This window comes from Podarcis vaucheri (assembly GCF_965113315.1).
Source record: "Podarcis vaucheri genome assembly, chromosome: 13".
NCBI classification, from domain to species: domain Eukaryota; kingdom Metazoa; phylum Chordata; class Lepidosauria; order Squamata; family Lacertidae; genus Podarcis; species Podarcis vaucheri.
Genome location: NC_138751.1, coordinates 14315688 through 14333677, shown reverse-complemented (window position 1 = coordinate 14333677; position 17990 = coordinate 14315688). Strand labels below are relative to the sequence as shown.

General features: G+C 43.6%; 2 protein-coding genes across 2 annotated transcripts; both read right to left on the bottom strand.

The window, feature by feature from the left end:
- Positions 1-1683: 1683 nt before the first annotated feature.
- LOC309517346 (uncharacterized protein) lies at positions 1684-6330 on the bottom strand. The gene is made up of 2 exons (XM_082196487.1): positions 6180-6330; positions 1684-3142 (listed from the first exon to the last, which is right to left on the bottom strand). Exon 2 carries the CDS (start codon positions 3129-3131, stop codon positions 2100-2102), a length of 1032 nt encoding a protein of 343 aa, XP_082052613.1. The 5' UTR covers positions 3132-3142; positions 6180-6330; the 3' UTR covers positions 1684-2099.
- A 3048-nt stretch (positions 6331-9378) lies between these two features.
- On the bottom strand, positions 9379-13053 carry LOC309517350 (uncharacterized protein). Its single transcript, XM_082196494.1, has 2 exons — positions 12945-13053; positions 9379-10818 (listed from the first exon to the last, which is right to left on the bottom strand). The coding sequence occupies exon 2, from the start codon at positions 10805-10807 to the stop codon at positions 9776-9778; it is 1032 nt and encodes a 343-aa protein (XP_082052620.1). The 5' UTR covers positions 10808-10818; positions 12945-13053; the 3' UTR covers positions 9379-9775.
- Between the last annotated feature and the right edge of the window lie 4937 nt (positions 13054-17990).

Genomic DNA, 17990 nt, shown 5'->3' with positions numbered 1-17990 from the left:
CCTAACCCAATAAGTCAAAATCCTACCATTTTTAATATCTAGAGTTTAGGGGGGTCCATGGCCATCCCAGTGTGTGTGCTTAAGTGTGCATGAGTAATTAATAATGTAATTAAAAAATTCAAACTCATTTGCTGAAATATATGGTCTGTTTTAGTAGGCACGTTGTTGGATTAATAAAAGGAACCATAGAATCCTAGAATTGTAGAGTTGGAACTTCATTTATCTTGCATTGTTATTGTCGAAATAAAAACCTTAGAGTGAGGAATAGTTCCTGTGTTCTTGTGTCCCCCCCCCCCGGTCCCATCTCACAAATGATGACTGGTGGGACCTTCTCCCACAAGAAGTTAGGCAGACCCTCACCCTACTGACTTTCAGAGGTGTGGTCAAAGCTGATTTATTTCAGAGAGTCATTGCATCCTGAATGCTTCTCAGAAGGTTAAAATGGTAACTGCTGGTGATTGTTTTTCCTTTTCTGAGAGTGAGATCTAAAATTCTTGAGGTGAGGAATAGAACCTTAGAGTGAGTTCATGTGTTCTTGGGTCTCTTCCCACCCTACTCTAGCTGTTTTATTTCAGAGGGCCTCTGCTTCCTGAATGCTTCTTGGAAGTTTAAAATGGTCACTGCTGGTGGTTGTTTTTCTTTTCTGAGAGATTTAAAATTGTTGAGGTTTTAAATTTTGGAGCTTTAAGTGATGTTTTAAATTCTGTATATGGTACATTTTATTGTTAAAGACAACCTGAGACCTACGATGTGGAAAGTAGGATATAATTTCTTAAAATAAATAAAATAAAAGGAATAGATAGAAATTGCATCAATTCAAAGAATCGGAAGCCAGGAGGAAAATGTATGTGCCTGGCAATCAAAAGCAAATGACATCACTGGCGGGCAAGCCTAATGAGGGAGAGCTCTACACAACCAGGGGCTACCACTGGCAAGGCCTCTTCTCTTGCTGCCCCCCTCAGCACCTCCGTTGGCGGGTGGCGGATGGGACAGAGAAGGGCTTCCAGTGATCACTGCAGAGCTTAGGTAGGTTGATATGGGAAGGAAAGGTCCTTGAGGTACTGAGATTCTGAACCACGTAAGTCGAAACCGGCATTTGAATTGGGGCTAGTAATCAATTGGCAGCCAGAGAAAAGAGAATGTTCCTTCTTGTGCCTCTAGGACAGGGAGGGCGCGGGGCTAAAAGGGCTATTGCTTTTTAGCTATAAGGGCACATTCACCCTTAGGAAGCTCTCAGGACCAGCATGTCATTGGTGAGTGACCCAAAGTGGCTGTGGTCACCTCACACTCTCATGCCTGTGAACACAGGACACATGCATAAATCTCTCTGACCACCTAAACACTGTGTCTGATCTTTAGATTGGTTTTGCTGCTGCCGAATTAGTGGGATTGTGGGTTTGGTTGGGAAGTGGAAATAAAAATGTGCTTGTGGTGCTGGATCAGGCCCCTGGACCCTTCTCTGAACTAAGCCAACCCTCAAAATTGGAGACAGCTAAAACCTATGATGTAAAAAAGTGAAGGTTTCTGATGGCACACCAGCATGAAATTGTACACAGAGCTCCCCACTTCCTCAATACCCTCTGGAAAGAGCTTCTGGAAAAGGAAGAAGGTATTTGTGTCTTCTGGAAAATATATGTTGAAAATCATTTTGTACACAAATGTGAAAAGCGCACAGAACACATATTTAAACCATTAATTATTCATTTTATTTGATTTGTATAACACTGGGACAGATTCCAGAGTTCAGCAGGTACAAATTAAGATGAAGGCACAAATTTGGCAAAGGGATTCATAGGCACCAGGGAAATAGTAGCTTATCTAAAAGGCATTCAGCTTGGGTCCACTGCATCGTGCACAAACTAGGATATGCTTTCCTAACTGTAGCCCAGCAGGATGTGTATGTCCATATGAGAGTATATACTATGTCTAGTAATCATTAATCTCACTTCGTGTTTAGCTTTTGCATGTCTATATACTACTAAGCTAACTTCCCCTTATGAGAGCTCTAGATTGTCTAAATATTAGCCCATAGTAATCAATTAAATGTTATAATAGAGAGGAAGCCTTTGAAGGTGCCTTTTGGCCTAACACTTTTCTTTTCACTTATTGGAAGGTGGCAAAGGAATATCTGTAGGTGGAGTAGAATCACTTGTAAATTTCATATCACGGCAGAACAAGACCGTTTCCTTGCCCAAACCCAGCTGGTATTGCCATATGTACATCTTCTGATTGGGCTGCAGGGTCAAATTAATAGCTTCTTCGATCTCAGTGGCTTCATTCCAGTCTTCCTGCTCTGTGCTGACACTCTTCCCACCATACTCAGCAGTGAGAGAGAACTGGTACTTGGCAATGGCTTCAGTGAGTGCACCTGCCTGATATGAGGCAGTCATGGAAATATTCCAGTTGTGCTCTACACTGCTCATCTTCTGCTTGTTGTATCCCACTTTCTTAGTGATCTTCTTATTCCATACAATGGGAGTGTTGGAGTCATTGGAGATGGTCTTGATAGCTTCCCACTTACCATAAGCTGGGCCTCGGCTAATAGCCATTCCTCCAGGGAGCATGTTCACAACATCCCTATGGAAGGAGTATGTAACAGCATCCAAATTTCCATGGAAGTCGGTGCATCTATAGTACTGGACCCCCCATTCATCATGGGGTTTTACAAAGTAATAGTAATCCTTGATGCCCCAGTAATAGAGACCATCCTTGCAAGCTGGGTGAAGTGTGTATTCAACTGCATCTGTATCTTCATGCATATTACTGACCCGACGGTAAACACCTCTTTTCTGGAAAATGATATAGAAGGATCCAAAGGCTGAGAGGTAATGGTCCCCTCCGCGGCAGTTGGGATGGAGGCTGTATACTACAGAACCTAAGTCTCCATTCATGTTGCTGACACGGCGATAGTTGTCTCCTTTGATGATGTAGAATAGGTCATCCTCATGGGCTAAGTAGTGATCTCCTCCCATGCAGGAACTGTGCAGGCGAAACACTTCAAGGTCTTTGCCCTCATGGAAATTGGTGGACCTCATGTAGCAGCCCAGGTCTGAGCGGACAATGTAGTAATATTTATCTACCCCACAGAAATCAACCCCTGGGGCTTTGTTCTTAGGGACTATCTCTGGCATGGTGCTTGATTCTAGGAAAAGAAAGCAATATATTCAGTTAGATCACAAGATTTCACAAATTGACTATTTATTTACTCTTTGTAATTACTTTATTATTAATGTATATTATTTTTGATAATGAAAGAATTAACAGAATTTGCTGACCTCTTGGAAAACGGTCTCAGTGCTTTAACGCAATATACCTGCCAGTGCCAAATATGATGCCAAAGGTAAATGATTACTAATTAATTGTGAGGTGCTTAGAAAGACGAACCAAACATCTTCTGCTTGTCAAGACATATTTCTCTATCTATTTATCTCTCCATTTGATAAGAGACCCACCCACCCCTTCCAAGGAATATAAATTGTGTTTGACAGGCTGATCAGTTTTAAAAGCAGTTTGCCTTGTGATTTTAGGGAATGGATGTTTGGAAAATGAAAGATCCAGATTTTGCAGAAAATCAATGCTTGTTTGAAGGCTCAGTGTGGCTAAAACACCTATATCCACCACTGCTGTGCTTGCTCACAAAGAGAAGCTCTTTGCACCTCTCCCTTCTTCAGAACATATGAGAGAGTGGGCCTTCAATACTGAAGCCCCATTAAATGGAGAGGCGGAGCCAGTTGATTTTGAGGGGATATTTACAGAGACCTTTTGTGGGCACCATACGAGGGCACCCAGGCACTCATGAGTGCCATGCTGGTAACTGCTGTTCGAATTAATTTCCTATCTCAGCTGTGATGGGAGGAGACTGCCTAACAGCTCAGAATATCTTGGAAAGAGGAGCAAAATTCAGATCTGAAGCTGCTTCTCTCATTGTGTGCATAAACTGACACCATCGTTTCACCCATACAGCACTGGAAGGGGCAGATAAACTTACTTGCCTACCCTCAACCTCAGTAGTTAATGCTCTACAGCAATAGTACTGTAGTGCCAGACTGTTGAGGTTCAGAGCTAGGAGAGGATGAAAGGACACATCTATGGGGGCTGTGGGGGAAGAGAAGAGATTCCCCAATTCTTTATTCCCCCTCGTATTTTCTTGTGGCCTCTGATTTGTTCCTTCTAAAACCAACGTGTCCAGGAGGTGCAGATTGTTAAGACTAGATGAGCCTCCCTGCTTGGGATTGCCATGCTGTAAGATCTGCACCCCCTCCATGCAGACTGAAGGTTTAAATATGTGTATAAATCATATTTCTTAAAGCTACAACGGTCTCTACCATGTCTTCAATTTTCCAAAGGAGCACTGGGTGAGTCCCTGGAACACCTTGGAATCTTGCTACAGCTCGGCAGAGGAAAGTGTTCTTGAATATGCATGAATGTCATTTTTAAATTCAAACGCAACTGCTGGAATACGTGGTTTGTTTTAGTAGAATGGGTGTTGTATTATTAAAAGGAACTTCATTTAACTTGTACTGTTATTGCTTAAATAAAAACCTTAGAGTGAGGTATACATCCTGTGTTCTTGGGTCTCTTCCTCACTCTGCACAAGAAGGGCTGGTAGTCTGATCAGCCACTAAACTCCACCTTTTGGGTGTTTTTGATTCAGGAATATAAAAATAGGGGCATAACAGAAGTTTATAAGATTATGCGTGACACTAAAGAAGTGGCTATTCCTCTCTCCCTCTTCTAGTGCCATAACTGTAGAGCTCAAGAGGTCCTATTAAAATAGCCTGACAGCAGAGTCAGTGATAGGCAAAAGAACATACATTCCCACACAATGCAAAACTCCCTTATGAAATAAATCATCACAAAGCATTGAGATAGCCATTGTCTCCTGGTGATTATATGCAGCCCTACTCCTTGCTACTCAAGAAGCATTCAGTTTGTATAGGACTGCATTCTGAAAGAGATCTGGAGGTCGGGATGGATTTTCCTAATATAAGATATACTTTATACAGTATTTACAAAAGAAATGTTCCAGGGAGCTCTAGCTTCTCTGTTGCTGAATCCTTCCCCTACCCAGAGGCCCCTTCCAGTCCCATCTGCGTTCTCAAAGACACCCATGGGCCACTTCCAAACCCAAGATATTGCATACGAGTTGAGAATCTGGTAGGAATGGGGATTCTGCCTCTGGATCACATCATGATCTCATCCTGCAAGGTGTTTCATGACATTTAGATGAGACTGAGTAAATGAAAGGAATTCTGGTTGCTGGAGGGACCATGGATACCAATCCCTAAAGCCTTTGGGAAGCCAGTGGCGAAGGAAAAAGAACAGGCACCCAGGGCTGGGGGCGGGGCAAACAGCTTACTGGGGCATGTGCGTGTGCCACAAGGTACCATGTGTGCACTGCTACATATGCATGCGTGTGCATCGTATGTATGGCGGCGGGATCCTCTGCTCGCAGCTTCAGAGTCATCAGAGGGATCCTTTGCTCGCGGCTGCAGCGGTGGTGGAGGGTTAGGGTATGCCGTATGGCGCTTGAGCGGTGCTGTGCATGTGCCACTGGTCGGTTTGCCAATGGCACTGCCCGAGTGCTGTACGGACGGCGGAGGAGGGTGCAGCCGCGAGCAGAGGATCCTCTGCACGTGTCTGCGGCAGCACGATGGCGGTGCACGCCCAGGGTGGCAGGGCGAGCCCCCTGAGGTGTGCCTTCTTGTCACACTTCCTCAGAGATGGCATCCGGGGGGCCTACACCCCTTCCTCCGCCACTGGGGAAGGCCCCATGTCACTTCAATATCACACAGGGAATATCATTGGCACTCAATAAGTATAAAAAGCAGTCAGACTACAGGTCCACAAAGAAGCACCACCTGGAACCCCCTGGGATTTTGCTTCACCTGTGCAAAGAGAGATTCTGCTTGAATATGCATTAATGTCATTTTTAGATTCAAGGTCTGTTGCTGAAATACATGGTCTGTTTTAGTAGACTGGTTGTTGGATTATTAAAAGGAACTTCATTTAACTTGTACTGTTATTGCTGAAATAAACACCTTAGAGTTTATGATTATATCCTTTATAATTATAAAGAGGTAGTTAGACTATAGGTCCCCAAAAATACTCCCTCCCTTATGCCCCAAATTCTAAAGTAGTTTCTCTTCGCTCCTTCCGAGTAACCCTCCAAGACTTACCGGTATTCGTGGTGTTCAGACAGAAAGTTTTGTAGTAGGTGGCAGCTGCTTCTCTTGGTGGAGAATGAAGGAAATGTGTGAACACTTGCTGTTTAAATAGGATAGAAGAGGCTACGGATTAAGGAGAAACTACACACTGCTCCACCTACATTCGAACCAAATACACGATTTATTGATTTTTTTTTCAGACAATGTACAGAAATAACAACCACAAGAAAACCCTCCCACTCCCCTGAGTGTAGAGTTTGCCAGGAACAAAAATATTGCATCAGCAGAACTTGGAATATATACAATTTTCTAGTGTTGTGGAAAATGAATCATTCCATAATATTCCCCCTTCTCCAGCTCTCATCTCTTGTAGATGCGCCAGACTGTTATGTATCCCAAACAACTTTTGGACAAACAGAAAGATTGTATAAGCAATTCTTATATAAGCCTCTATGTAAATCACTCCACAGTCCCTAGAGTCCGAATAAGCGCTCGCTGGGTGCTATTTGAGGCCCCCGGCGTGCAGCAAACCCCAATCCTCACTGGGATTTGCAGGATGTGGCCCACCTTCCCGGTGCCGTGGAGCGTTGGGGGTTCCGCCAAACACCGTGATCAAACACACCTATCCGCAGCGCTGTTGGGGGCGGGGCCAGCTGAGTAGACCGCAGGTGAGCAGGCTTCACTCTGCTCCACTCCAGGGGTTGGAATATGGCACGGAGCCTGTTCTGAGTGCGCAGTTGGCTCTGGAGCTCCACCCACCTGACCCTCTCTTTGATCACCAGCTTTATTAAAGGTTAACCTTTTCAGGTTCGCAGGCGTTGCTACGGTCCTATGATGGTTGCTGTTAAAGGACCGGGAAGGAATTTTCCCTGCATGGCAGGTTTCATCTTCCCCATAGCAATTGTCACAACTTTAGTGGTTTTAGACCTTAGGCGGAATCATTTCGTCTATCTTTCATATAGGGTAAGAACTTCAGTACAGAACAGTCGCAGTCTCCAAACTCATACGCACAAGTCCCAAAAGAGTTTCTGTGGCCACTTCAAAACAGAAGCTCAGGATTCCTGCTGCTTCCTCTTGGTGGTCCAGCCTACTCCATCTCTTGCCGCATATTCCAAATCCAAATCTTGCCACCGGGCTTTACCTGGGGGCACTTTGTGAACAATTCCTTGACCCACCCCCACCCCACCTTGGCGGCCAGAACCCTCCGCCCTTTGCCTTCTGATGGGGCTAAATAAAGGCAAGCAACTTCCCTATCACCTAAACCCATGGACTCTGGGTGACCTTGGCTGATGGGATCTGCTTGGCCCTCAACCTCATTTTAAGATTTGAAGACAGGGCGGATGCTGCCAAAGCTTTACGAAACATGATTTATTCACATATTTACAGAGGAATTTAGTTGGAGGGAGTCCATCTAACAAGCCCCTAACAAGCTCCAATAGGGGCTTGTTTTCTGCATTAGTTCAGCACTGGAATCCAAGGCAACTCTCACAAAATAACTTCAGCCAGCCAGCACAAATTGTGGTGCCACCTCCGCTGCTGCTACTCGAGGTCTTGTGCCAAAGCCTCCCCCCCCCCAACTCTTCCTGCAGCATCACACCTAGTGACCCCAGCAACCTTCCAAATGCCCCGTCTCTGTCACAGCTCAGGGCAGCGGGGGAAGTAGAGTTCTCTTGCCTTCCCAAGGGCTCTTACTAGCCCTGTATTGCTTCTTAATGGTTCAAGCTAGGCCAGGTTATTTTCCATAGGCTAATTCCTCTGCTGCTTGTATTTATCCTGTCCTAACCCAATAAGTCAAAATCCTACCATTTTTAATATCTAGAGGTTAGGGGAGTCCATGGCCAGCCCAGTGTGTGTGCTTAAGTGTGCATGAGTACTTAAGAATGTAATTATATAATTCAAACTCATTTGCTGAAATACATGGTCTGTTTTAGTAGGCACGTTGTTGGATTAATAAAAGGAACCATAGAATCCTAGAATTGCAGAGTTGGAACTTCATTTATCTTGCATTGTTTTTGTTGAAATAAAAACCTTAGAGTGAGGAATAGTTCCTGTGTTCTTGGGTCTCTTCCCACCCCACTCTAGCGGCTTTATTTCAGAGGGCCTCTGCTTCCTGAATGCTTCTCGGAAGTTTAAAATGGTCACTGCTGGTGGTTGTTTTTCTTTTCTGAGAGAGAGATTTAAAATTCTTGAGGTTTTAAATTTTGGAGGTTTCAGTGATGTTTTAAATTCTGTATATGGTACATTTTATTGTTAAAGACAACCTGAGACCTATGATGTGGAAAGTAGGATATAATTTCTTAAAATAAATAAAATAAAAGGAAGATAGGAATTGCATCGATTCAAAGAATCAGAAGCCAAGAGAAAAATGTATGTGCCTGGCATTCAAAAGCAAATGACATCACTGGCGGGCAAGCCTGATGAGGGAGAGCACTACACAACCAGGGGCTACCACTAGCAAGGCCTCCTCTCTTGCTGCTCCCCTAGGCACCTCCGTTGGAGGGGGGGGCACAGAGAAGGGCTTCAAGTGATCACTGCAGAGCTCAGGTAGGTTGATATGGGAAGGGGAGGTCCTTGAGGTACTGAGAGTCTGAACCACGTAAGTCAAAACCAGCATTTGAATTGGGGGTAGTTATCAATCGGCAGCCAGAGAAAAGAAAACATTTCCTTTCTAGAAACTCTAGGACAGGGAGGGTGCGGGGCTAAAAGGGCTATTGCTTTTTAGCTATAAGGGCACATTCACCCTTAGGAAGCTCTCCAGGACCAGCATGTCATTGGTGAGTGACCCAAAGTGGCTGTGGTCACCTCACACTCTCACGCCTGTGAACACAGGACACATGCATAAATCTCTCTGACCACCTAAACACTGTGTCTGATCTTTAGATTGGTTTTGCTGCTGCCAAATTAGGGGGATTCTGGGATTGGTTGGGAAGGGGACATAAAAATGTGCTTGTGGTGCTGGATCAGGCCCCTGGACCCATCTCTGAACGAAACCAACCCTCAAAATTGTAGACAGCTAAAAACTGTGATGTAAAAAAGTGAAGGTTTCTGATGGCACACCAGCATGAAATTGTACACAGAGCTCCCCACTTCCTCAATACCCTCTGGAAAAAGTTAGAAGGTATTTGTGTCTTCTGGGAAATATATGTTGAAAATCATTTTGTACACAAGTGTGAAAAGCACACACAACACATTTTTAAATCACAGTTTATTCTTTTTATTTGATTTGTAGAACAGTGGGACAGATTCCAGAGTTCAGCAGGTACAAATTAAGATGAAGGCACAAATTTGGCAAAGGGATTCATAGGCACCAGGGAAATAGTAGCTTATCTAAAAGGAATTCAGTTTGGATCACCTGCATCATGCACAAACTAGGATATGCTTTTCTAACAGTAGCCTAGCAGGATATGTATGTCCATATGAGAGTATATAATATGTCTAGTAATCATTAATCTCACTTCGTGTTTAGCTTATGCATGTCTATATACTACTGAGCTAACTCCCCCTTATGAGAGCTCTAGATTGTCTAAATATTAGCCCATAGTAATCAATTAAATGTTATAAAAGAAAGGAAGCCTTTGAAGGTGCCTTTTGGCCTAACACTTTTCTTTTCACTTATTGGAAGGTGGCAAAGGAATATCTGTAGGTGGAGTAGAATCATTCGTAAATTTCATATCACGGCAGAACAAGACCGTTTCCTTGCCCAAACCCAGCTGATATTGCCATATGTACATCTTCGCATTGGGCTGCAGGGTCAAATTAATAGCTTCTTCGATCTCAGTGGCTTCGTTCCAGTCTTCCTGCTCTGTGTTGACACTGTTCCCACCATACTGAGCAGTGAGAGAGAACTGGTACTTGGCAATGGCCTCAGTGAGTGCACCCGACTGATATGTGGCAGTCATGGATATGTTCCAGTTGTGCTCCACACTGCTCATCTTCTGCTTGTTGTATCCCACTTTCTTAGTGATCTTCTTATTCCATACAATGGGAGTGTTGGAGTCATTGGAGATGGTCTTGATAGCTTCCCACTTACCATAAGCTGGGCCTCGGCTAATAGCCATTCCTCCAGGGAGCATGTTCACAACATCACTATGGAAGGAGTATGTAACAGCATCCAAATTTCTGTGGAAGTCGGTGCATCTATAGTACTGGACCCCCCATTCATCATGGGGTTTTACAAAGTAATAGTAATCTTTGATGCCCCAGTAATAGAGACCATCCTTGCAAGCTGGGTGTAGTGTGTATTCAACTGCATCTGTATCTTCATGCATATTACTGACCCGACGGTAAACACCTCTTTTCTGGAAAATGATATAGAAGGATCCAAAGGCTGAGAGGTAATGGTCCCCTCCGCGGCAGTTGGGATGGAGGCTGTATACTACAGAACCTAAGTCTCCATTCATGTTGCTGACACGGCGATAGTTGTCTCCTTTGATGATGTAGAATAGGTCATCCTCATGGGCTAAGTAGTGATCTCCTCCCATGCAGGAACTGTGCAGGCTAAACACTTCAAGGTCTTTGCCCTCATGGAAATTGGTGGACCTCATGTAGCAGCCCAGGTCTGAGCGGACAATGTAGTAATATTTATCTACCCCACAGAAATCAACCCCTGGGGCTTTGTTCTTAGGGACTATCTCTGGCATGGTGCTTGATTCTAGGAAAAGAAAGCAATGTATTCAGTAAGATTTCACAAATTGATCATTCATTTACTCTTTGTAATTACTTTATTATTATATTAATTTTAATAATGAAAGATTTAACAGAATTTGCTGACCTCTTGGAAAACAGTCTCATTGCCTTAACACTATATACCTGCCAGTGCCAAATATGATGCTAAAGGTAAATGATTACTAATTAATTGTGAGGTGCTTTGAAAGACGAACCAAACATCTACTGATTGTCAAGACATATTTCTCTATCTGTTTGTCTCTCCATTTGATAGGAGACACACCCACCCCTTCCAAGGAATATAAATTGCGTTTAACAGGCTGATCACTTTTAAAAGCAGTTTGCCTTGTGATTTTAGGGAATGGCTGTTTGGGAAAGGAAAGATCCAGATTTTGCAGAAAATCAATGCTTGTTTGAAGGCCCAATGTGGCTAAAACACCTATATCCATCACTGCTGTGCTTGCTCACAAAGAGAAGCTCTTTGCACCTCTCCCTTGTTCAGAACATATGAGAGAGTGGGCCTTCAATACTGAAGCCCCATTAAATGGAGAGGCTGAGCCAGTTGATTTTGAGGGGATATTTACCAAGACCTTTTGTGGGCACCATACAAGGGCACCCAGGCACTGATGAGTGCCATGCTGGTAACTGCTGTTCGAATTAATTCCTATCTCAGCTGTGATGGGAAGAGACTGCCTAACAGCTCAGAATATCTTGGAAAGAGGAGCAAAATCTCATTGTGTGCATAAACTGACACCATCCTTTCACCTATACAGCACTGGAAGGGGCAGATAAACTTACTTGCCTACCCTCAACCTCAGTACAGGAACTGCAGCAATAGTATTATAAAGGTAAAGGTACCCCTGCCCGAACGGGCCAGTCTTGACAGACTCTGGGGTTTGTGCGCCCATCTCACTCAAGAGGCCGGGGGCCAGCGCTGTCCGGAGACACTTCCGGGTCACGTGGTCAGCGTGACAAAGCTGCATCTGGCGAGCCAGCGCAGCACACGGAACGCCGTTTACCTTCCCGCTGGTAAGCGGTACCTATTTATCTACTTGCACCCGGGGGTGCTTTCGAACTGCTAGGTTGGCAGGCGCTGGGACCGAGCAGCGGGAGCGCACCCTGCCGCGGGGATTCGAACCGCGACCTTTCGATCGGCAAGCCAGTATTATAGTACCAGACTGTTGAGGTTCAGAGCTAGGAGAGGATGGAAGGGCACATCTATCGGGGCTGTGGGGGAAGAGAAGAGATTTCCCAATTCTTTATTGATTCAGGAATCTCTTCCTCACCCTACAAAAGAAGGGTTGGTAGTCTGATCACCACTAAACCCCACCATTTGGGTGGTTTTGATTCAGAAATATAAAAATAGGGGCATAACAGCAGTTTATAAGATTATGCATGACACTAAAGAAGTGGCTATTCCTCTCTCCCTCTTCTGCTGCCATAACTCTAGAGCTCAAGAGGTCCTATTAAAATAACCTGACAGCAGAGTCAGTGATAGGCAAAAGAACATACATTTCCACACAATGCAAAAGTCCCTTATGAAATAAATTTTCACAAAGCATTGAGATAGCCATTGTCTCCTGGTGACTCATGAAGCCCTACTCATTGCTATTCAGAAACACTCAGTGGCGAACACTCTTGTCACACCTCAGAGATGGCACCCGGGGGGCCTGCCCCCCTTCCTCCGCCACTAGGGAAGGCTCCATGTCACTTCAATATCACACAGGGAATATCATTGGCACTCAATCATTATAAAAAAGTAGTTAAACTACATGTCCACAAAGAAGCACCACCTGGAACACCCTGGGATTTTGCATCAGCTGTGCAGAGAGAGATTCTGCTTGAATATGCATTAATGTCATTTTTAGATTCAAGGTTTTTGCTAGAATACATGGTCTGTTTTAGTAGACTGGTTGTTGGATTATTAAAAGGAACTTCATTTAACTTGTACTATTATTGCTGAAATAAAAACCTTAGAGTTTATGATTATATCCTTTATAATTATAAAGAGGTAGTTAGAGTGCAGGTCCACAAAAAAGTACTTTCTCCCTTATGCCCCAAATTCAAAAGTAGTTTCTCTCTTCTCCTGCCCAGTATCCCTCCAAGACTTACCGGTATTCGTGGTATTCACACAGAAAGTTTTGTAGTAGGTGGCAACTGCTTCTCTTGGTGGAGAATGAGGGACAATGTATGAACAGTTGCTGTTTATATAGGATAGAAGAGGCTATGGGTTAATGAGAAACTACACACCGCTCCACCTACATTGGAACTAAAAGACACATTTATTGATTCTTTTCAGATGATAAACAAAGATAACAGTCACAAGAAAACCCTCCCACTCCCCTACTCAGAGTGCAGAGTCTTCCAGGAACAAAAATATAGCATTAGCAGAACTTAGAATATATACCATTTTCTAGTGTTGTGGTCAAACAAATGAATCGCTCCATGATATTCCATGTGATGCTGGTGGACAGAAAGCATGTTCAGTGGATTGTGCATATTCAATAAAATCAAACCATTTTGTAAGAAAAGAAGATTCCTCCCCCCTCGGTACGATATTCTTGTTGTACTGCAGTTAGTTTTTCCATAAGGGTTGAATCCCAGGTCTGTAAAATCCATGCATAAAAGAGATCTGAATTAAGTCCTCTGCTCCCAAACCTTTGGCTAATTCAACAATCTGTAGCCTTTTAAAATGGGGTGGGTATTGTTTTGTTTGTTGGTATGTCATGTTTGTTTTTTGTTTTTTATAAAGTGAACTGTCCTGTGATCTTAGGATGAAGGGTGATACAGAATGTTAATAAATAATAATAATACTTGACCACATTATTACACATATATGCTGTGGCCATATTTGGAATACAGTGGTACCTCGGGTTAGAGACGCTTCAGGTTACAGACGCTTCAGGTTACAGACTCCGCTAACCCAGAAATAGTACCTTGGGTTAAGAACTTTGCTTCAGGATGAGAACAGAAATCGCGCAGTAGTGGCGTGGCGGCAGAGGGAAGCCCCATTAGCGGGAAGTGGTGCTTCAGGTTAAGAACAGTTTCAGGTTAAGAACAGACCTACAGAACAAATTAAGTTCTTAACCCGAGGTACCACTGTACTTAGTTCTCAACCCCTCATCTCATATAGAGGATATTGGGGGACATAATGAAGTAATCTTGCCATTAATTGTGTTAAGTTTGAATGGATGCATGTACCAGTGCTGTAGAACATTCAGCGAATTTTATTAGGTTCAAACTGATGTTGAACAAAAAGGAGGACTTTTTGCAAGGGACAACTGAAATGCTATTTGAATCTGATGATTTGGAAGAGACCTAGGAGGCCATGGAGAAATGAATATGAGATAATCTAATACGGGTATGGATAAACTACTGTGAGTGTTGCCCTGGGCAAGATAAAGCAATTGACAAATTGACTTATTTTGCATCTTCTGTTGCTTGTCCCTGAGAGATTTACTGGATGAACAATTTAATTGTTTTACGGTGGTCATCATGTAAACCTGATAGCCTTATATTGCCACTTTATTGTTTGGGGGCTTCCAGGCAGCATCTAGCTGACCATTGTGGACACAACTCTAAATTGACCTTTGGTCTGGATCCAGCAAGGCTCTTTTGATGTCAACACCCAGAAGGTCAAATTAGAAAATGCTTGTTTAAAGTTGGTTTGTCATAAAATCAGTAAGGAGTTGCTGTAAGAACAATACAAACATTTGGGGTTTGCGAAAGTATTGCTATTTAGATATTGACCAACATGACTTACCTAATCTAATCTCAAGAGGGGTTTCCATGGCCAGGCCAGTGTGTTTGCTTCAGTGTGCATGAGTAATTAAGAATGTAATTTTAAAATTCAAACTTATTAAAAAGAACCATAGAATCATAGAATAGCAGTTGGAACTTTATTTATCTTGTATTGTTATTGTTGAAATAAAAACCTTAGACTAAGGCATAGATCCTTGGGTCTCTCCGTCTCTCCACAATCCTTTCTCACAAATGATGAATGGTGGGCTGATCTGCCACTAAACGACACAGTTATTTGATAATTTTGTAACAAAGGTCTAACATGTTTGTGACTTTTGAATTCAGTAATAAAAAAATGGACATTTTGGAAGTTTACAAGATTATGAATGGCACTGAAGAAGTGGATCTCTCTCTCTCATTCTCTGTCTTGCTCTGTGCAGGACACAAAGCTGAGCCGGGGGCTTCCCAGTAAACTCAATGGGGGAGCAAGATCTCTTGGAGTGTTAATGTTTTGTGTTCCCCCATCCTATGCTAAGGTTGTATATACAGTACAGCACAGTGTTCAGTACCCCTCAGTCCAAGGAAACTGAATCCTGGGTAAGCACAGGAATCACCGGAGTCTCTCCCCACTTTGGGATTGGGATGTGCAGAACATAGTTTTGATCTAAGCTTCCATTGTCCAGGAAGATCCCCAACTCTGTTTTCTCCCCACAACACCTCTGTAAGTTAGGTTTGTCTGAGGAGCAAAGGAAAACCTGCTTCCTAAGGCTAATAAGTGGGAGTGTCTGTATGTTGATTTTCATTTACTTCATTATTATATAAGTACACATCCTGATGCGCTTTCTAATTTTGCATCACGTTTTTTGCCCTCAGGAGGTAGTAATTGAAAAATGCCATAGATCTCAAACAGATGCAATAAAGCCAAATGTAAAAATTTAAAGCGTTCGTCTACCCACAATGCAATAAGGAAAACTATCCTTCCCCAACTGAAAGTGTTCACAAAGACAGAACAGCGCCGGTCCACTCATGAGGCAAGGTGAGGTGATTGCCTCAGTCGGCAGGATGCACTGAGGCAGCAGCTGTCAACATTTCTTCCCTCCTTGTACCCTTGTCCCTGATGCATGTCTTCCTCCACCCATTCTTCCCTGATGGAAATGGGGGAGCTATTTGGAGGGGGTGCACAGAGAAGGGCTTCAAGGTGTGGGGGACCCCAAGAGCCCCCAAAATATGCTTTATATTTAACCAATAACCTCCTCTCCCACACCACCTTTAAAAGGGTATCAGATGTCAACCAGCCAAAGGCCTGGTTTAAGAGGAACACTATTGTCTGACTCCTAAGGCTGTATAATGAAGGCACCACCTGACCATCCCTGGGGAGAGCATTCCACAAATGGGGAGCCACTACAGAAAAGGCCCATTCCCATCTGCCACCCTCCAGATCATTCGTGGACATGTTGAGCCCCCCCCCCTTTTTTAAGAGATGGAACGAATTGTTGAGCTCCAATTTGTTGGCTCTCATTTAGTTCATTAGTTAGGAAAGGCAAGGCTCAGCACATCCATTGCCTCACCTGCAGATATAGAACTGTGATAAATGATGATGTATTTTGCATCTTCTGTTGCTTGACCCTGGCTTAAATTGGTCATCCAGTTAACCTTGTAGCCTTATCATATCAGTTATTGCCACTATGTTGTTTTGGGGGCTTCCAGGCAGCATCTAGCTGACCATTGTGGACACAACTATAAATTGACCTTTGGTCTGGATCCAGCAGAGCTCACTTTATGTTAGCACCCACAAGGTCAAATTAGAACAGGCTTTTGGAAATGCTTGCTTAATGTTGGTTTGTCATAAAATCCATATGAAGTTGCTGTAAGAACAATACAAACATTTGGGGTTTACAAAAGTTACATGTTGACCAACATGACTTACCTAATCTAATCTCAAGAGGGATTTCCATGGCCAGCCCAGTGTGTTTGCTTCAGTGTTTATGAGTAATTAAGAATGTAATTTAAAAATCCAAACTTATGAAAACGAACCATAGAATCATAGAATTGTAGAGTTGGAACTTTATTTATCTCATATTGTTATTGTTGAAATAAAAACCTTAGACTGAGGCATAAATCCTGTGTTCTTGGGTCTCTCTGCCTCTCTCTCTCCACAATCCCTTCTCACAAATGATGAATGGTGGTCTGATCTGCCACTAAACGACACAATTATTTGATAATTTTGTAACAAAGGTGTATCATGTTTGTGTCATTTGGATTCAGGAATGAAAAAGATGGACATTTTAGAAGTTTACAAGATTATGAATGGCACTGAAGAAGTGGATCTCTCTCTCTCTCTCTCTCTCTCTCTCTCTCTCTCTCTCTCTCTCTCATTCTCTGTCTTACTCTGTGCAGGACACAAAGCTGAGCCAGGGGCTTCCCAGAAGACTCAATGGGGGAGCAAGATCTCTTGGAGTGTTAATGTTTTGTGTTCCCCCATCCTATGCTAAGGTTGTATATACAGTACAGCACAGTGTTCAGTACCCCTCAGTCCAAGGAAACTGAATCCTGGGTAAGCACATGATACGGACTGAGGGGGGGGGTGCCTATTTCCTCCCTTCCTTTTGGCGGTCCGAGGCGATGACCTCAAGGGTACCACCGCACACCCACCCTCGAACCCCCTTCACCGTTGCACAAGCACCACATGTTTCCCAGACCTTTTCCTGAGCGAAATAAGCTCGAGTATATATATATTCCCTATCCTTTCCTATGCCTATCTGCGCTCCATACTTAGAATGAGTAGACCGAGTGTTTCCCTTCTCCGCTTATTCCTATGGCCGCGCTTTGGCCAATCACAGCCATGCATTCGTCCTGCAGGAGCTAGCTCAGGGAGCTCTTGCACGCCTCATTTAACCTCCTGACGAGCTGCTGACGGCCCCCCATGGCGAGAACAATAGAACCGAAACTCCCGACCTCGTAAAACTGTCAAACCCTTGTTACAATGTATCCATTTCTGCAAGAATGGATACATTCTGCTTCCGCTTTTGATCTAGGCTACGGAACGGACTGAAAGTCATCAGAACCTTTCAAAAATTCATATAAAATCAACCGCAGCTCCAATTTTCTTGCTCTTGGTGTCATTCGACTCAGTTTCCCCAGGACTCCATGATGTTGGCTGACTCCATAATCCTCGAGACGACAAGTCACGTACACAGGAACTCCTTAATCCTGTCAGATCGCTCTGCCCAGCCCGTCCCCCGGGCAATACCAGGTGGCAGACAGTGCATATCAGTAACCCATTGTCTCACCGCCACCGGTACTCATGAAATGTATATTTGTGTATGACCCTCGCTCTGCATATTCCCCCTCCCTTTCCTCAAATGTAAATTAGTCTAACCCCACCTTTTCTCTGACATATTCATGACGTGTGTAATG

Bases quoted from the DNA above. Each gene is read 5' to 3' on its own strand.
- LOC309517350 (XM_082196494.1), bottom strand. From the start codon at position 10,807: ATGCCAGAGATAGTCCCTAAGAACAAAGCCCCAGGGGTTGATTTCTGT.
- LOC309517346 (XM_082196487.1), bottom strand. From the start codon at position 3,131: ATGCCAGAGATAGTCCCTAAGAACAAAGCCCCAGGGGTTGATTTCTGT.